Source organism: Callorhinchus milii, unplaced genomic scaffold (genome assembly GCF_018977255.1).
Source record: "Callorhinchus milii isolate IMCB2004 unplaced genomic scaffold, IMCB_Cmil_1.0 Scaffold6, whole genome shotgun sequence".
NCBI lineage: Eukaryota > Metazoa > Chordata > Chondrichthyes > Chimaeriformes > Callorhinchidae > Callorhinchus > Callorhinchus milii.
The window spans coordinates 12,914,746-12,935,703 of NW_024704747.1; the positions used below are offsets into that span (position 1 = coordinate 12,914,746).

At 42.5% G+C, this 20,958-nt stretch overlaps 1 protein-coding gene across 1 annotated transcript in view; it reads right to left on the reverse strand.

Moving 5' to 3' along the window:
- Positions 1-3,140: 3,140 nt before the first annotated feature.
- The window catches only part of LOC103186699 (melanophilin), a 59,375-nt gene continuing 41,557 nt past the window's right edge, over positions 3,141-20,958 (reverse strand). The window contains exons 9-17 of the mRNA XM_007905884.1: positions 18,829-19,064; positions 17,532-17,612; positions 14,562-14,795; positions 10,593-10,805; positions 8,133-8,303; positions 7,454-7,546; positions 5,284-5,335; positions 4,867-4,961; positions 3,141-3,277 (exon numbers count right to left, since the gene is read on the reverse strand). Of these exons, the coding sequence (XP_007904075.1) occupies positions 3,212-3,277; positions 4,867-4,961; positions 5,284-5,335; positions 7,454-7,546; positions 8,133-8,303; positions 10,593-10,805; positions 14,562-14,795; positions 17,532-17,612; positions 18,829-19,064 (1,241 nt within the window). The 3' untranslated portion in view covers positions 3,141-3,211. The remainder of the gene's footprint in view (positions 3,278-4,866; positions 4,962-5,283; positions 5,336-7,453; positions 7,547-8,132; positions 8,304-10,592; positions 10,806-14,561; positions 14,796-17,531; positions 17,613-18,828; positions 19,065-20,958) is intronic.

A 20,958-nucleotide genomic window follows, 5' to 3' on the forward strand; every position in this document is an offset into this window, starting at 1 on the left:
ATTCCCGCTCTGTTCCATCCTCACTTAGGTATGGCCAAGCTCTGCTGGGTTCTATACTGAAAAGATCTTAACAACATCCAATTCCAGGTTCTATCCTCCTGTTGGTATATTTTTTCCAGTTTGCATAAGCTCATTTTTCATGTGGGTATTGGATGGTATAACAGAGTGAGGTGGTCACCACTCTTCCTTCCACATCCTTACCTCACTCTCGCAGTGTGCTTGCAGATATCAAAGCCACATAAAGGCATATTTTTCTTTCTACTCTACATCTGCGCCATGACCCGCTCTGCCTTCCCCCACTTCCGCAACGTCACCCGGCTCCGACATTGTCTCACACCGCAGGCTGCCAAAACCCTCATACATGCTTTCATTACATCGAGGCTCGACTATGCAAACTCATTGCTTATCAGCCTCCCCAACTCCTCCCTCCACAGGCTGCAGATCTCCAGAACTCTGCAGTCCGTGTCCTCTCCCGCATAGGCTCTGTGACCCTATCACCCCCATCCTTGCCCATCTCCACTGGTTTCCCATCACACAGAGGATAGACCAAGATCCTGGTCCTCACCTTCAGAGCTCTCCATGGTCTTGCTCCCCCTAACCTCTGCGACCTCCCTATCATCCTGGTCGCTTACTCCACTCAGCGGGCTCCGGCCTGCTTCACATCCCCCGCCTCACTCACCCCACTATCGGTGGGCGGACATTCTGCCACTCTGCCCCTACTCTCCATCCCACAGTCCCTCCACCTCAGCCCCTCCCTTGCCAACTTCAAGACCCATCTCAAGACCCTCCTGTTTGACCGTGCTTTTGATCTCCCCGCTTCCCCACCTTACCCAACCCTGACCCCCAGCTCGGGTCTGTAACTCTGTCTGTCCAGTGTCTTGGGATGTCCTCCCAACGTGAAAGGCGCTATACAACTGTAATTTTGTTGTTGTTGTTTGTGGGACAGAGTCTGTGCTGTTTCAGCAACCCTTCATGAGAAATGAAAAACAATCTCCAGGTATCTTCCAGCTGAGATGCTTTAGATAGCATTTAAACCAGAGTCTCAGTGATGCAGGTCCACCTGTTGTGACCAATTCAGTCAAAGTGTAATCAGCCAGCTTTTCTAGGAATTGAGTTAAAACCTTTTGTCATAAGATTGGATTCTGGATTTGTGCATGGTGCTGATGGGACATGGTAAGAGAAGTGCGTGTATTTTGATTATAAAAGATCAATGATCCTACTTTTGTTTTTAAAAAAATTGATGGCCAAGGGGTTGAAATAGCTTTCTCTAAAAAATCTAACTGAAAACTATCTGTGTCCATTGAAAATGAAGATCTTTCTCTTCTTTCTTCTCCCACTCAAATTGGGGTCAGAGCATCTGTGTGTGTGTACGTGGTGGGGGGGCTATTAGGTAAGATGCTTCTGTGTGAGTATCTGATCAGCACTAATCAGGGCTGGCTTGACTGCCTTTCCAATACCCAGTCAAAGACTCATATGGGAATATTGGCCATTTAGCTGACGTGCTCAGGACAGGTGGCATGGAAAGGGGCATTGAAGGGTTGTGTGTGGTGGATGGAATAACCCATGTGTCTACTTTTTGAAGCAACTCGCTGCTGTGTTCTGGAATGGACTTAAAGTGGAATGGGATGAAAAAGTCATTTAAAGTTCAAGTGTTTGGAGGTCTGTCTCACCCTTTTTAAAAAATGTATTACAATACAATACAAAATTACATTTGTATAGCACCTTTCATGTCAGCAGTCAGGGATTTGGACCTGAGCAAGGGGTTTGGGATCAGAGAGGATGGAGGGCAGGGAGGGTAGGAGAGTGCCCAAAGGCACGGTTGAAGGGGAGGATCTTGAGACGTGCCTTGAAGGAGGCAAGGGAGGGAGCAAGGTGAGGGACTGTGGGATGGAGTTCCAAAGGGTGGGCGGAAGAGAGGCTGAAGGCCCGACCGCCGATGATGGGGCGAGTCAGACAGGAGAGGTGGTGCAGGCCACTACCTGCTGAGCGGAGGGAGCAGAGAGATTGATATGGGGTTAGCAGGTCACAGAAGTAGGAAGGAGCAAGGCCATTGAGGCCTTGAAGGCGAGGACAAGGATTTTGAACTCCATCCTCTGGGGGATGGAGCATAGCTAGGAAACAATGACTCATTCCAGGACCTTGGAAAGGAAAGTTGGAGATGGGACAGTAATTTGAGAGCAGTGATGGGTCCAAGGAAAGTTTTTTGAGAATAGGGGTGATGATGGCTATTTTTAAGGAGTGGGAATGGTGCCAGTGTACAGGTTGATGATGTCTGTGAGTACAGGGGCAAGGAGGTGGAGCTGGGAGTTAAAGAGTGGGGTAGGCATGCGGTCGAGTGAGCAGGTGGTGGTTTTTCATATGTTGAGAGATGAGGGGGGAGACATATTTGAAGGTGTGGAGGAATGGATGGTAGGGGCTAGAATGTGAGAGGGAGGTGAGGAGGGGTTGGCAGTTGAAATGGCAGAGGAGGCTGAGGAAATCCCCTTGATTTTGGTCTTGAGGAAGTCCAGCATTTCCTCACAGTTGAAGTTGGAGGAGAGGATGGGCGAGGTGTGAGAAGGTGGGCAGAGGAGTTGGTTGGTGGTGAAGAAGAGGAGCCTGGTATTGTGCTTGGCCTCCAAGATTATCTCCAATAATATATTTTATATATATACACACACAAGCTACAATAGATGTTTAACACAAGTTAAGTAAACCATGTTTGTGTGTATGTTGCTGTTATAAAACTTTTTTTTTTAAGAGGAACCTTTTGAGCAGTTTTACTTCTTTGTGCAAATTGTATCTTTCAACCAAAATTGGATTGGCTTTGGAGTTGTGGGATGGGGGTGGGGGTGGAGAAGGGAGCTTAATTGGAGGTGAAAGTTTTAATTGTGTTGTGGGGAGAGTAAATTGTAAAAAGTAAACAGCCAAATTCAGAATAAATACGCTAAATATTTTTTAAAATAATAATAATTTGGCTACTTAATCCACGACTGTTTGTGGGACACTGCTGTGCACAATTGTTGGCTGCCGTGTTTCACCCACAAATATACAGACAATTTACTTTATAGTATATTCTGTGAAGCGATTTGAGACATTCGAAGATGTGATAAGGCAAGATATCAAATACAAGGATTAACTTTAAGGTGCTTTTAAGACGTTCTTTAATATGATTTAACAAGCTGAGCGCTTTTCTGAAATGCAACTTTTTTCCAATTTCAGGAGGCGAGTTTTATAAGACGGGTTTCTTCTTCTTCTCTCTCTCTGTCTCTATAGTTCGCATGGACATGACCGGTTTCTGTTTATTTTAAAGGAAAAAGCGTATTATGAACAACAACAAAATTACATTTGTATAGCGCCTTTCATGTCAGGAGGACATCCCAAGGCGCTGGACAATTACACATAGAGTCATTAGAAATGAAAGAGGAATTCTGTAAACAAAAGCTGCTGGAAATCTCAACAAGCCAATTAGCCTCCACAAGATAAAAGACATTTTGAGTTTTTGTGTGACTCTTCATACAGTACTGTCAATAACATGGGGACAATCTGTGAATAAGTTGAATTCTGAATTTTCTCAATGTTCAAATATTCACCAGTGCCGCTATACCTATCTTCCCAGGCACATCCTCCTATGTGCAATTCAGCATTTCTGATTCTAATTTTAATTACTCTAATACTCACGAATGCCAGATCTGACTTGGTTTCAATCACTCCCTTATCTATCTGCATTCTGCTTATGTAAAACTTAAGAATTACTTCTACAAACAATGCCTCAAGAGGCTAAAGTGGCCTTTTTCCTCTCCCGCTAGCTATTTTTATGCTAGCTACAGAGCAGATTGAACCTTGATGAATTCTGCACTATTGTGAATAATGCAGTCCTCTTCTGTTCAGATACCTTCACATTGGGTTTGAAACTGTGGTATCAGGAGAGACTAGGGAAGCTAGGATTATGCTCCTTGGAGCAGAGGAGGTTAAGAAGAGACGTAGCAGAGGTTTTCAAAATTATGAGGGAATTCAATAGGGTGAAGAAGGAGAAACTATTTCCACTGGCGGGTGGGTCGGTAACCCGAGGACAACCAATTTAAAATAGTTATTAAAAGAAACAGAGGTGAGGAGAAATTTTTTCACACAGCGAGTTGTTTGGATCTAGAATGCATTGCCTAAAAGGGTAGTGGAAGCCGATTCGATAACAACTTTTAAGAGAGAAGTAGGTAATTATTTGGGGAGGACATTTGCAGGGCTATGGGGTAAGAGCAAGGGAGTGGGATTGATTTGGATAGCTCTTTTCAAAGAGCCGGCAGACATGATGAGCTGAATGGCCTCCTTCTGTGCTGTATAATTCTATGGTTTGGACTTATCCAATTTATCTAGCTTTTTTCTCCCTCTCTTCTAGAAATCGTCATCTCAAGTTGAGTATGTCCTTTGGTCACCAGCAGCCTCCAATACCTTTCCCAAGTGACCATCCTTTTTTGGTGAACCTGGATAGTAAGTGTTGGCAAGCTATTTGATCGAGGGAGTGGAGCAGAGCCTTATTCTGGCTTCACCATCCACATTTGGTGAAGAAGATTCCTTTCACAAGGTTTGCTGGATTGTAATTGGTAACAGAAACCCAGGGACATTTCCCCCTTCCTGGTTTAGAAATATCCAAGTCAGTTCTCCTGCCCCAGGTGAGATCAGCTAAAAACACACAGATCGCTGCAGAGTGTATCCAAAAACCTGAGAAAAAATTCACTTCTAGATATCAGATGAGGGCAGGATTGGCCCTAGATACTCACACTCACTGAAAAATGTTCACTTGGGTTGGTAAGGGTGTCTATAGAACAGTACGCAAGTGAGAGTCAGTGTCTGAGAAAGGAGGAAAAAGCAGCAAAAAGAGTGCCATCGTACCGCAAAAACATGGTCCAACCTCCTTTTGTTGCTGGGATTTCGCTGGGTCAGCGATCCTTTGTACTGCGAATTTCGATCAAATGCATCATTGTTGGCTGTGTGAACAAAAATGTTAATTAAATGGCAACTGTGAGTTTATCAAATAGATTTATTAATGCTGTAGAATTGTCCCCCTTTCCCCTCGGCAAGTCCTCTCAGATAAACAAAAACATAGTGCCCTGGATTTGGAGTAACGGGGAGTGGGATTCCTGGCTGATTTACCCCTGCTGGAGACGGATATGAGCCAGCTTCTACCCCACAACTTAGTAAAGACAGAAACTGGTTCATGTCCACCCGGGATAGTGTGTTTACCAAATAAACTCGGGGAAGCTTTCATTACGTATCCCAAACAAAGCATTCATCTCAAATGATTCTTACTTGCAGATGAATTTGAGACCTTTCTTCGAATGGGCTGCTGCAATGCTGCTGCCTGCAATAGAAAGGAGCATTATTTGAAAAAACTGTTGGGAAAAACATTGTTCTTTAACACTAAGATGATGGATCGTTCCTTTGTGGCAAATTTTGCACAAAATAATAGATTTTGTCTGCAACACAATTTTCAAAGGTTAAGATAAGATCAAAAATGTCTCTATTTAAAATCAAGTCAGGTTGTGGATAAAGAAGGCCATTCGGCCCATTTAGGAATATTGGAATGCAGAAACAAAAAGTAGGCATTCAGTCTGTCAAATCTCTTAGACCAGTTTATTAGATTTTGGCAAATCTTTTAATCCTAATGTCCCATCCTTTCACCATATCCTAAATATATTTAGTACCTTAAACATCCCTATTAATTCCGGCTCTATGTTTGAACTCATCCTTCTGGCATACTAATCCTACCTTCTTCCCATCACAGGACAGAGAAAATTTCCTCAACGAGTCAAGTGTCTTAATCTCAACCACCCTTGCTTGTAACCTCTTCCATCTACTGATGCTGCTGTGTAAAGAATTATTTTCTCCTACCCTTCCTTTGGAAACTGTTCAGCATGAGATCTTGACATAGGAATTTGCTGTGAAATTATACTGACCATTATTTTTAAGTACATAATAAGATTGAACAATTTGTCTGTTTTGAATACAGTACAGACTTGTACTGTTTAGCAATGTACCAACTTAACAACGTCCTTAGAGAAGGGAGGTTTCCAACAATCTCCCAAATAAAATTGGTCATTCACTTAATGGCTGTTTGTGAGTCATTACTGTGTGCAATATGGCTGCCGTGTTCGCCCACAAAATACACAGTCACTTCATTTTGCAGTGTATTGTTTGAAGAACTTTGCCATGTCCTTCTGACAAGAAAGATGCTTCGCCAAATGATGATTATTATAACTGTATTGATTTATGAGAAGTAAAGATAACAAAGTTGGCAGATAGCCTCTTAACGTCATAACACATAAAGGTGAAGTTTGCCAGCACCCCCTAAATTACAATTACCACCAGAGGTACAGATTCATAAAAAATACACTACAGAAGGAGGTCATTTAGCCCTTCAAGCCTCTGTTTGGAAGCTTGCTTGGAGATGAAGTCCAAAGTTCTACTATTAGTCTGCAAGAGCATTGTGTCCTAAAAGTTTAAGAATATGCAGGGTTGTAGACAATTCTTAAATTCAGTTTTCATTTGGAAGCTAGTTTGTTTTAAGAACTGTGGAAAATTGGCTTCCAATTGAAGACTGAATTTAGGAATTTTCCATAACTTTCCACAATCTTAAATTTGAACACAAATGCTAATATTAGAAAATTGATGGCCTATAGACCGTAATCCTAATTCCTTGATTTTTTCCTAGAAGTGTCTTTATAACTTTTCTACAAATACTTAAACAATTCCCATTCAAATGTTCTTTTGATCTTTACTTCATAAGCCACTTTTGACACAGCATTCCATGTTCTGAGGTGGTCTAGGAATGAAAGTTTAACTGTTCCAGCATCACTGACGTTGGTTAGATCTTTCCGTATGTGAATGGTGTAAAGGAATCACTTACCAACTGAGGAAAGTTAATTGGCCAGATACATTTCAACAAACAGACCAACCTTCAAAACAGAAACATTAATATGCCAACATGTCATGAGAATGTCAAACACTTGGACAAAATCATTGGTGAAGGATCAGAGGATACTGAATAATCTCTTTGATCTCAGTGGGTTGTTGGACTCCAGGTTAATGTGTTGTCCACAGGGAACTGCTTTGCAGCCGATCATAATAGTGCTGCTAGTGGTGCACAGCATCTCACAGACCCATGGAGTAAGCTACTTAGGTAAGGTTTAAAGAAATGATTTGCAGATCCCAGGGATGGACTGCAGCCATGTATTGGCACAGGGTTGTTGGAGATCAGTGTATTAAATAATGGGTTTAGATATCTGGATGAGTCATGAGCAATTACAAACTATGCTAGACCATATTTGGGACATTAAAGGGCAAGATGCTAGCACATCCACTACCACTGTAGCTTTATCTTTAATATGCAGACACCTACAGATATAAGCTTTGGGTAAATCCACCACTCAGTAACAGCAATGATGTATATGCACACATTCACATGAACTCACACACAGACCTGTCCATCTTGTTTCCTTTTGGGCTTCTCCTCAGATGAAACACTCACTCCGGCAGCTCTCAGAGCTGCAATTCGGTTTTCAATGTCAGACACCTGGAGCACAAAACCGTAGTGATGTTTCAAAGAACAAATGAACTAACTTTAAAGATCACTGTAACTGCCTTGGATTACTGACTATGTCATGTCACATTGCCCCCTCCCACTCCCAGGATTTGTTTTACATATTATCTATTTATAACCCCTAAAATGAACTAATGCAATAGGATTCAAACTCACAATCTTCCAGTGATCCTGAGATGTTAAGACAAGTACACAGACAGACCTTAAGAAACAGTAACACTTCCGCCAATACCCCATACCTGGTAGGAGCACTTTTTCAGTATGCAACAATGCTACTTATTGTCGGGCAGAAGAGGGGAACATTGAAGGTTGGAACCCTGACAGAGCCTCAATTGTTCACAATTTTTGAACTAAAAATTCCAATAAGCTGCAAATTTGAAAAACTGCAAATTGGAAAAACAAAAAGAACTGTTGGATGACATGTCCATCCACGCCTGAATAAGGTTCATGATACAGATAGGACCGAAGTATGAATTGAAAGAGGCCCGACAGGATGGAGGAGAGGAAGTCAACATAAAGACAGTAGGAAGATGTTCTAATGATTTCTAAGACAATGTACCTCGCTCTCTGTGTGCTGAACCTGTGCGGCCGCTGATGCCACCTTGTCTTCCAGTTCCGAGAGCTCAGAGTCGGTGGTACTCGTAGTGTGGCTTTCTCTGCTTCGTGCACGTTCCTCCAGCTCCTGGAGCTGTCGTTCCAGGTTGTAATTTGTGCCGGCTGCCATATAAACCTATAGGAACACGAGACTCGGTTTCACTGAGGGCTTCTGTCTCTTATGATGTCCACTTACAGCAACAGTAACAGTAGGCCAGCTTGGCTGATGGACCCAAAAGGGCCTGCTTTCTAAAGGCAGTTTAAGGACAGATGGCTGGGAAGCTTTGTGCTTCAGGAGATTTAGACTTTTACAGTACATAGTTTCTTTCCATTTTACTTTTTTTTGGATCTTCACCGATTTTCTACTTCCCTCCTCCTCCTCTCCTGAAGGAACTCCCTTTTCTTTTGACAGGTGTACTGTCCGCATGTGCCTTTCCTGGTCTAAAGTGGCAGGACAGTCCACCATCCCTGAGTTCTGAGTTTATGGGGGGAAGTTCAGAAGTGTATTGTGCAAAACATGAATGTAATTAACATATTTTTGGAGTTTGGAGACATGGTCCAAGCTTTTGGCTGCAGTGGGCTGGATTCCCTACTTGAGAAAGGACAGCGGGCTGCATAAGCAATATTTTGGTTCCTTTCTGGAAACAAAACAACATTTACACAGTACCTTTTTCATGTTACAAGGATATCTCAAAACCTCAACACTGCCGGTTGAGCACCTCAGCTGGGGGTGAGAACCGAGGGAGGTGGGATGGGGAGGGGCAAAGATGACCGAAAGAGCGGTCAAAGAGTTAGGGCTTGCTGTGAAAGAGGGGAGGGAGGAAGTCGGAGGGACTCCAGGAATGGAATTCCAGAAAGCGGGGCAGATGGGCTGGGGGATATGAAGCAAGCTGGTGTTTGCTGTGAATGGCTGGGTCTGGAAGTCGCAGATGTAGGGTGGGGAGGGGGGTGGGGGGCTGGAGTGGAATGAAGGACATAGGAAAGAGGGAGCTTTCTTTGAGGAAACTGCACGGAACTTCACTCGGTGTCTGTTCTCGGTTCCCCCACTGCGGCGGCCGAGAGAAGTTCTGGTTGTCTGTCCTGACAGTGAACCACAAAACACTGCCCACAATTCTCCCTCTCTCTGCTCTCTCACTCTTTGTTCTCTCTCACTTTCTTCCTCATGTTCTCTCTCTCCCCCCCTCAGTCACTCTCAGTCTCCCCCTTTGTCAATCACCCTCTCAATCTCCTCCTCTTTCTCATCTCTGACTCACTCTCTCCCCCCTCTCACACCCTCTCTCAATTTCTCTCTCTGCTCTCTCCCTCTCTCAAGCACTCTTTCTCTCCCCCTCAAACACTCTCCATTGCCCCTCTCTATCATTCACCCTCTCTCAATTTCTCCTCTCTCCCATATCTCACTCACATTCACACTCTCTCCCCCCTCTAACATTCTCTACTCTCTCCCTCTCTCAATCACTCTTTCCCTGCCCCTCTGTCAATCACCCTCTCTCAATCTTCCCCCCTCTCTCCCTCATCTCTCACTTTCACACAAACACACTCCCTCTCTCACACCTCTTACACTCCCTCTCACACTCTCTCTGGCTCTCTCGGTCTCTACTCTCTCCCTCTCTCAATCACTCCCTCCCCCCCCACCCCTTCTCAATCACTCCCCCCTCCCCCCTTCTCAATCACTCCCTCCCCCACTCCTTCTCATTCACTCCCTCCCCCACCACCCCCTTCTCAATCACTCTCTCTTTCCCCCTTTCTGTCAATCATTCTCTCTCCCTGTCTCACATAGTCTCTCTCTCACTCCCCCTTTCTTTCTCTCTCTCACACACACATTCTCTCCTATCTCTCTCCTCCCTTCTCTCTCCTCCTCACCCCCCTCAATCTCTCTGTCTCCCTATCAGCCATGTGGTTCACTATCTGCAGTGACAAGAGCCGGCGGTTGCTAAGGACGCGGTTGCCTTCCTGACAGACTGCAGCAACTGTTGGTGTTATTTCTATTCTCCGCACGGCGTCTTCCAACCCTTCGGCTCCTGCCGCCGCCCCGGGGAGAGGTCCAACAGGGAGGGACGGAGTGCAAGTTGCAATGTTGGAAATGGTCTCGGGCCGGAGGGGCTGGATCAGCCCTTCATAACCCACAACCCCACAACCCCCCCCCAGATACCAACACTCTTACTGCCACCATTCACTTTAATTCCATCTGTGGATTTGATCCAATCTCCCGTATCATTCATTTCTATCAGAATCACAAGGATGTGACCAGGATAGGGGACCTTGGCTGATTTTTCTTGTGCGTTTTTAGCCATTTAATAGCTTCTTCATAACACATTATGTCAGAGGGGGCTCCCAGTCCTGACCTTCCCTCACTCTTTATGGGACAGGTTAGAATTCCGCATGCACAGGAGACTTGCCATAGGAATGAATGCTGAAGTGCTCTTACATTTTCCTCAAGTTTTCTGTATGCTTCATCAGTATCTTTAGCCTCACTCGCACTTGGACCTTTCTCCCCAAGTATAAGGTGTGAGCTGCGGTTTGAGGAAGCTTCATAACGCAGCCCATCTGCTCCAGCAAGGTCACACAGCGCTTTCTCGGTTACGTTAATGGTCCTTAAAGCTTCCGTGGTGATGTCGCAAAGAGCCACTGCGGAGGAGCGCTGTGAATGCCATGCACACACACACAGCCAGAGTTAGCAAGATGCACACTGAGAGAGAGGTAACAAAAAGCCAGTGAGTTGAACGACTCTTGAATTTAAACGGCTGCATTAGCCATTAGTCAGTAGTAAGAGTGGAGTCTCTCAGTGGCCTTCGTATTAATGAACACTTTCACAGCAGAATTAAGTCTTGCTATTAGTCTGGTGGGGTCAGTAAGACTCAGCGTTGATGTGATTTATTTAGGTTGTGCGTGTTTTCCGAGGCCCTACTCTCACTTTTAGTTAGGCTCAAAGTGAGTCTAAATAACTCCACTACATCAGTCCCGACCGAGTACATGGCACCTTTGGCGACTTCAACCTGCACTTCACCCACTCTTGCTCTATATGTACTGACTTCTCTCTCATCTCCTCTCGCAACCTCTCCCTCCACTCTGCCACCCACGTCCACAGCCATCCGCTTGACTTAGTGATTACCCGGAGCCTCTTCCCTCCACAAGCTGCAGATTATCCAGAACTCTGCAACTGGTGTCCTCTCCTGCACCAGGCTCCATGAGCCATCACCCTTGCACAGCTCCACAGGCTCCCTATCCTTCAGAGGATAGAGTTCAAAATCCTCATCCTTGCCTTCAAGGCCCTCCTCGGTCTTACCCCTTTGTACCTCGGAGACCTGCTAACCCCTTATCAACGTGTCCGCTCCCTCCACTCAGCAGGCTCCGGCCTGCTCCACGTCCCCTGCCCGGCCTGCCCCACCACTGGGTGTCGGGCCTTCAGCCTCTCTGCCTCAACCCTTTGGAACGTCAACCTACATTCTCTTTGCCTCGCTCCCTCCCTTACCTCCTTCAAGGCATGTCTCAAGACCCTTCTCTTCAACCATGCCTTCAGCCATCCTCCTACCCTCCCTTACCCAACAACCCCCACCCACTTAGATCCAAATCGCTGACTGTAGCACCTTGGGACGTCCTCTCGACTTGAAAAGTGCTATACAAATGTAATTTTGTATTGTATTGCATCCATATTATCCTCTGCTTTCACAATCAATATGCTTATATAGACTGAGGGCTACATGCAGGAGTTGAATCAAGGTTCAGGTAAAGTAATAAACACCTTCCTAGAGGGTAGAATAAATATGTTGTATTTCCCCGTTCTTCCTCCTCTCCTCATCCTCACCATGTTGAAATTCAAAATCCTACTGTCCCAAAATCAAATTCATTCTCTCTTAGGACTCAAGACTGTAGAGATCCTTTCCATCTCTTGGTTGCTCCTGTCTCTTACATTCTACAAGTTGAATTCCATGCCACCTTAGTGAGATTCAAACCAAGTTAGTCCTACTAGATTTCTCAATAAAATGATCACCTTAAATTCCTGCCTGTTGTTCAGATTTTATAACTGACCAATTCCTTTAGCTTTACCATTTGCAGCTTACATGATTGAGTTTCAGCCAGTTTACATTGCTTGTTACTGCTCCTAACCATCACCATTACAGTAATCAAGGTTTCACATGCGACTTGGTGAGCAGGAGGGGAATCTTACAGTATGGAGGACGTTTACTCAGGAATGCTAGGATTACCCTATGTTGTAGTTGTTGTGGGATTTCAAGATGGCTCAATTGTCATGGGAGCTTCACTGTGTATCTAACTTGTGCTGTTAGCATGCAGTGAGTGGTATAGCTGATTTGAGATCACTTGATATTGACACTGGGTGTAAAGGTAAATCATTTTCCAAATTGGGCATTCTTATATTCACCAATGACAATTTAATAACCCCGTTCCCCACTGAAAAAACAATTTGTGTTAAAGAATGATTACACATCTGGATTACTGAGTGATGTTATTCCTAAACGTGAAGTATTCTTGCCCATTTTTATATTTGACAAATCACCATTCTTATGGTCCTGGAGGTTGCCCAAGTGACCGGCCAAATGGTGCACCGAACTAGACCACCAGGAAGTGTTGAAGAGTGAATCCTCTTCTTGCTGGAAAGTGCTTCTTCCCCTCCCCAATGGTTGAGCTTGGCCAATTATTATAAAGAGGTCAGTAGATCCCTATCTAACTGGACTACTTGGCACAGTTATACAAAGTACTGTGCTAACTGCAAGACCCTTTCTGCTCCACCACCGTATGGCAACACTCTTTCTGCTACCTTTCATTTTAATTCCAGCTTTGACTTTGATAGACTGATACATTTGTTCACTCTTCCCATGGTGTACACAGTTTGTTTTTCTCTCCTAGTTGAGCTCCCCCTCCCTCTTTTGCTTGGATGGCTGCTTTCAATGAATAAGCCTTTTATTTCCTCTTTGCATTCAGCTTTGTGAAGCCACTTAGCAATGAAAGCTTCAGGGAGGAACAAAATCTAGCACCATTAGATGAGATGCTGCTCATTTACGACGACCACCTTTCCTGATCTCTTCGAGCAATATCACTATCAGAATAGGGATCAGTAAAGGTTGTGCATCAACAAACCCTTGCTTTAATAAGCAAACAAAGGGAGCAGACATACAGATTCATTCAGCGAGATGCTCGTTCCCTAATGCTGTACTTTATCATCAAATATGCTTAAGAGTATAGGAGCCAAAAGAGGCATTAGGAAACAAAATAACCTAGGCATTTCACATCAGTGGGCTAAAGAGACAACTTTCCTTTGTTCTCTTAGAAATGGACTAATGGAGCATCAGAAAAGCTTGGCTTCAATAAGCGTGGGCAACACGGAGTAGCAACATCAGAGAGCAACCAAGAGCTGGACATTTTAATCAACCTCAGCATATTGCTTCACTATCCACTTAATGAAAGTTCTTAATCCAAACTTAAGTTGTTACATTCTAAAATGCATCTTACTTCCCCCATTATACATCTGTAGCACTCTCATCTCTGATTCCAAAGGTTGTGGGTTCTACATCATTCCGATTTTGAGTTTGAGATTGAGGCTAACACTGGATTGAAGTACTGGATTGTCGGAGATGCTGTCTTTGAATAAGATATTAAACCAGGGCCCCATCTGCCTGTTCAGGTGGTGTCTCACATCCCACGCAATATTCAAAAAGAGAAGGGAGTTTCTTCTGCTGTCCTGGCCAACAATCCCCCAGATAAAATTATCATTCACTTCATGCTGTTTGTGGGACATGGCAGTGAAACGATTTAAGATGTTTTGGCAACATGATAAGGTGGTATAGCAAATGCAAAGATTATTATTGATCACCAGTTTCTTATCTCTTTAACCTTAATTCTTGTTCTCATCGAGGTGCAGTTAATGCACACAGTGTTAAGTATTCAGCTGGTTCTCTGGTCCACGTATTCTATTGGAAAAATATATTTTATTCTAATCGCTATGTCTCAGTTTAGGGTAATTGATTGTCTTACCCTGTGGTGCTGCCCTCACAGGCAGTCTCTGTGCATCTACGTCATCTATGGATCTTGTCAGTTTTAAGGCCTGAATCCTATTCCCTTCAATATCTTTTTCTAGGGACTTGGTAGGTGATGAATCGTTTAAAAAAAACTTTATCTAATTAATCTGGTATAGATATTGAAGAACTAAAAGCACCAGTTTTCATATTTCTAGAGACTGAACCAAACCTATGATTTTGGAAAGTTATTGAGTTATTTCAATGACATCCTTTGGTCACAGGTCCAGATAGAGTGAAGGACCTGAAACCAATTGAGCAAAAACACTATATTCAACATGTCACATATAACAGATGGTCAACCTGAAACTACTGTGTTGCAAGTAAAACAGACAATGTTTCTTCCCCTCAAAGCTCCAAAATACCTTTACTGCATCATTCTGGATTTCTTCACTGGAGGAACTCAATTCTTGTTGTCTTTCTATTTTCCTCCTTCCATTCTCCTCTTCGGATGAGAGGCCTTTGTCACTGATGTTGTTAGCTAACTCGCCCAATTTTTTCTTCAGCTTTTCTTCTTCTATGTCTGCATCTGTTAAGACGCCTGATGCCTCAGAGCCAACTGGAGATACCGATGTATGCCTGCCCTTGAGATTTGGTGACTGCAAAACAATAAAGATCTACCGTTAATCCTTTCAGTAATGATTTGGTTTGAAAGGAGCAGAGGTGGTGGTTAATGGAATGGGGTATTAGCAGAAAGGTAGGGAGGTGCCAGGGCAAGAAAATATTTGCAAACGAGTGTGAGGATCTGAAAGGAGGTCTGAAAGGATTTTGATTTCAGAGGAGCCACATCATGGTTTGGTCTTCACTTGAAGATATTTATATGATTTTAGAAGGACTGTAACTGGGATTTATATTATAAGTGCACCTGGCCAAGATTGGTTACTTTACTCATCTGTCCCATAGTTTCACCTAGCCTGTGCGATTGTTTTGTTTTACAATTTACGAATGGTGCAGAATTGTCGGATATTCTTAAATTCAATCTTATTTGGGAAGCCAGTTTCTCTCAGTTCTTTGAAAAGAAACTGGCTTCCAAATTAAGACTGAATTTAATAATATTTCTCAATTCTGTGCCATCTTCAATGTTAAAGCAAAATAATCTTACAGACTCATGGAGTCCTAGAGTGTATTGTTTAGAGCACTCAGCTCGCAAGCTAGAGGACCTGGGTTTGTTCTCAGGCAGGGCAAAATGTTAGGCAAGTTTCCTTACTCCACACATCTCTGTTTACATAGAAATAAATAGGAACACAGTTGTTATTTGATTGGCGCATCATTTTCTGGGGGTAATAATCCCTTCAAAAAAAAAGAATAATTTGGTCACTCAATCCACGAATGTCTGTGGGACACTGTTGTGCGCAATTAGCTGCTGCGGTTCACCTACAAAATATACAGTCAATTCAGTTTACGGTATATGTACTTTATTTGCACAGCATCTTTAGGGGGATTGACTCTTCATCAGAACCCATGGAGTGATAATACCCATGCTTATGTTTTTAATACACTGAATTACTGCTATCCGGGAATGACAAAGGCAACCCAAAATAATACTTTGAGACAGATCAAAATAATGTTCTCAAAAGGTTCTCTGGCTACATAACCAGAGGGGAGATAAAGAAATATTTTTACACAGAGTTTTGTTATGGTCTGGAATGCACTGCTGAAAGGGTGGTGAAACCAGATTCAATAATAACTTTCTAAAGGGATTTGGATAGGTACTTGAATAGGAAAAAATTGCGAGTATATGGGGAAAGAGCAGGGGTGTGGGACTGACTGGGCAGCTCTTCCAAAGAGCTGGCACAGGCATGATGGGCCGAATGTTTCTGTGCTGTAATATTCTATAATTCTATGACTCTATATTCTGCAAAGTGCTTTGAGATGCTTGAAGATGTGATAAGGTGCTAATAGAAATGCAAGGATTATTATTATTAAAATGTACATTGGGAATTGGAGATTACTATGAACTCCCCACTCCCTTTAGTGACTGCAAAAATTTCAGTTGCTTTAAGCCCTTGTTGGATGTCAGACGTTTGTCATCAGAAGTTCAGTGTTTTGCTCCTAAAGCTCAAAAAATAAAACTTGAGGATTGCATTAGCAGTGCGTACTGATGTGAGCACCATTACACAAACAACCTCTTCCGAAACTGTAATAATGAATTAGATAAAAGTACCTATTTAGATCAGCAAATGGCACAGTGAGAAAATCAAGGCAGACAAACACTTGTCCATAAAGGGTACTGTACTCAGTCATGCATATTTGTGTGAAAGCCCAAAGTGAAGTATCTCGCTTTCTAAAAGAACAGAGCTTCCGAATTACATCAACAAAACCTACCTTTATCTGAATATCTATTTCAATAAGTTTTGAGGTTCTGCATATTACAAATTGTTGCAAAAGAGAAATACATCACCCATCAAGAATGGCCTCAGTGAAGAAGCACATTTATCAGATACTTTTTTTCACAGAATTTTTTCTGCACAGAAGTTCTGTACTTTAAATCTGTCCTCGCAATACAAACAGCACAGAGCAGTGTGGTTGTCAGAACCCCTCAAAAACAGCATCATTTCCATTCGAGACATTTATAGCCTGAATTCAACCTAGTTTAGATTGTTTTAGCAATGCGTCTTAAGATGTACGATTATGCAGAATAATGGAAAATTCTTAAATTCAGTCAATCTAAAAGCTGGATTTCTGCTGTTTAAAAGCACCACCTTCCAAATTAAGATTGAATTTAACAATTTTTGCATTTTTTTGTTGCATTATGGGACGTCCTCCTGAGGTGAAAGGTAATTTTGTTGTTGTTGTGTTCTGTGTAAATTTTGAGACATACTGTTCCATGAGGAATATTGACTACCTGATTCTTAAAGAACTACTGGAGAGAAATTCCAACTGGGTCTCGAATTATTCACTTACAAAATGCATCATCACTACACTTTACAGTAAATCTGTGAAGCTCTTTGAAACATCCTCCTGATGTGAAAGGATGATGATTATTATTATTACTCTATTTATGTAGTATTTTGACCAATTGTTGAATTCAGACTTAACTTTGAAATCGGTTTCACGTAGCTTCTAAAAAACTTACAGAAAACCCGCTCCAAAATTAAAGCTTTATTTCGGAGTTTGTAAAATTCTCGATGTTCTCTGCTTTATACAAAAAGGACATCTAGACCTAGGCATAATTTCTCTCTTCGCTCTGTGTGCTTACTTATCACAACACCAATGTACAACATCATGTAAAACGTTAAACCTATGGCTTTGATTCACTCCAATGGAGTCTCTGGTTATTGAGGTCCTTTGCAGCTTTTACAGAGTTTTGTAAAGAACTAAAACATGATCCCTACCTCTGCAGAATGAGGAGTCATCTCCTCCAATCTACTCAGCATTTTCTCTATAGAAGACATTCGCTTGGTCAGGTCTGAAATCTGCAGGCAAGGAAAGGTTTAAACCACCACCAAAAGACCAAAAGATCACCCCCACTCCCAAAAGAGATTGCATCAGAATCTCAATCATTCCTAGGATCTGGTCCTTCTTGCACAGCTGCCCTTGGGACCATTCCTATACAAAAAGAACGACCACCAGAGGATATTGCATGCAGAGCAGCATTAAAACAGGAGGAAAGCAACAGATTCATTAACATTGATTTGCAGAGGTGAACTGCATTGAAATTTAGCAACAAAGGAATATAAAGAAAGAGATTGGCATTAAGTCTGCAATGTTACTCTTTCAAAAATTTGTGTCAAAATGTAATTATGTTATCAACTTTCAAACAGTTTTCTGTTATATCCTTTCAGTAACAGAGAATATCCTTCTCCACTGAAGTATAGCAATAAAAGATGCTTTGTGTTAATTTAAACCCTGCACAAAATCGTGCTTGGTAACTATTCCCAGCCAGATCTCTCAGTGAAGTCACTCATTCAGAGTTTGAAATCATAATATTCAGAAAAATAAAGAGAAAATGAAAAAGAATTGTGGCCACATAAAATCTCATGAATTACTGGCGAGGCTGCTCACACATGGATGTCAGACTTGGAGGTCAAACCTGCCAATATTCATGACCCCAAATTCCACTGACTTTTGTCTCAAAATTTAAAGATTGCATTGAAAAGTAGAAAATGCTTGAAATTCAGTCTTAATCGGAAAGATATTTTCTGTGGATATTTAAAAAAAAATCAAATTGCAAATTGAGAATGATTTTAAGAAAATCATTTCTTAAATTTCAAGACAAAATGGTCTGAACAATATTATGGGCCTTCAGAGATTGCTCATACAGGAAGAATGGGCATTGAACACTGGTTGGGATCCATTCACTAGTGCAGTAGTGGCTAACCCATGGCCAGTGGGTCGGAAGTGGCCTACGGGGCCATAAAGAAGTGCCAACCCACTCAAACATTCGCACAGTCTAGATAAGTCTGTGTTCAATTAATCAATAAGTTTTCATAAATCAAGAAATATTCAATCAAGAAAAAATATTTTGTTGGCCGCCCACGAAGATTGGCCACTACTGCACTCATGTTTCCAACTTGTTGTGGAGAGGTGGAAATGGGGGTACAGATTACTTTTGGTACTCTTATTCTGCGTATTCTGGTTCTATATAGTAATGATTAACAGGGTGGATCTTTTGGAGCTTTGGAGAGTTACCTGACTGCCTGAGTTCTCCTGGGAACCACTCCTGTTCCTGTGCCGTATGAAATGGCGTTGATAGACAGGATACTCAGGAGCTAGCTCATCCTCGGAGCTCTCCATATCAGCGTAGTACTGGGCACTGTGTTTCTCCTGTGGAAGCAAGCGGTGCAGATCCGTGTCTCCTGACAAGTTCCATACTCTGGGGACAGAGCGCGTGCGGGGAAGCCTGTGCTCACGATGGAAGATCTCCTCTGGTGTCAATAGATGGAATGGGAGGGGAGGTGGAGAATGAGAAACAGGGTAGATGTTATTATAGATTTAGCATCCACACTGCAATTTAACACGAGTCTGCAGAGGCAATGCCAGAAGCAGAAAGAACAAGGTTTCAATGCAAGAAAATGCCCATGGGTGATGGAGCCTAGCTGTTTTGTACAGGTGGCACTAACATGGTAAGGCCAGGTCTTGCATATACACACCACACATAGGATACCTCCAGACAAAGCTGGATCCTCATGCAAAGCTAAACATTTCTATGCATTTTAATTGAACGTTTGAGAAGTAACAGTGTATAACCTATTTATGGGGAGGGGAGAAGGGGACAGCATCACACTGTTGTAGGAGTCAATGTACAGATCACATGGCATATTCAAAGCTTCTTCATGAGTCAAATGTATGGGTTTCAACTTGGGAATTATCAAGTTTGAAGGCATCATTGAATATATTTTGTGAAAGGACATGACGCTTGTGTGTTATCCATTAGAATACATTAGAATATCAGCACAGAAAAAGGCATCTGGCCCAACTGGTCTATGCCAGTGTTTATGCTCCAAATGAGCCTCCTCCTGCCCTTCCTCAACTAAGCCGGCAAGCATATTCCTTCTATTCCTTTCTCCCTCATGTAACTATCTAGCTTTCCTTTAAATACATCTATTCTATTTGCCTCAATAACTCCTTGTAGCAGCATGTTCCACATTCCCACTACTCTCTGAGTGAGGAAATTTCTTCTCACGTCCCTATCTGATCTATTTGTGACTATTTTATACCCTTGGCCCCTGGTTTGGGTCTCCCCCACAAGTGGAAACATCTTCCCTATGTCGACCCTATCAAAATCTTTCATCATTTTAGAGACCTCTATCAGGTCAACCCTTACCCTCCTCTTTTCAGGAGAAGAGTCCAAGCATGTTCAGCCTTTCCTGATAGGTATAACCTCTCAGTTCTGGGATCAACCTGCGTTACTACTTTTAGTGAATTATGTATGTGTATCCCTAGATCCCTTTGCTCCTCTACCCCATTTAGGTTTTTATTTTCCAGTATGTATGTGACTTCCTTATTCCTTCTACCAAAATGTACCACCTCACACTTTTCTACATTGAAATGCATTTGCTATTTAAATGCCCATGCAGCAAGTTTATTGATGTCTTGTTGTAATTTGTTGCAGTCCTCCTCTGTATTAACTACTCCCCCCAATTTGGTGTCATCTGCAAATTTTGAAATTGTACTGCTGATTTCCGAGTCTAAATCATTAATGTATATTGTGAACAACGGTGGTCCGAAGACCGATCCTTGTGGAACACCACTGCCCACTCCCTGCCAGTCTGAGTAGCTACTCTTTACCCCTACTCTCTGTTTCCTGTTTTGCAGACAGCTTGCTATACATTCTGCTATTTTCCCCCTGACTCCACATGCTCTGACCTTATTCATTAGTCTATTATGTGGCACCTTATTGAATGCCTTTTGGAAATCTAAATATATTACATCTACCACATTACCCTTGTCTACTCTTTCTGTTACATCTTCAAATAATTCAATGAGATTGGTCAAGCATGACCTTCCTTTTTGAAATCCATGTTGACTTTTTTTATTATGTTTTCTATTTCTAGTTGTTTTTCTATTACCTCCTTCAGTAAGGATTCCATTATCTTCCCTACCACCGATGGTAAGCTGACAGGTCTATAGTTCCCTGGAATTGTTCTATCTCCTTTTTTAAATATAGGTATAACATTAGCTATCCTCCAGTCCTCTGGCACTACTCCCTTTTCTAATGAGTTATATATTTGTAATAATGCCTCTGCTATCTCTTCCCTCGATTCTTTGAATAGGAATAAGAACACATCATAAACGTTCCCTCCCAATGCACTTGCTCTC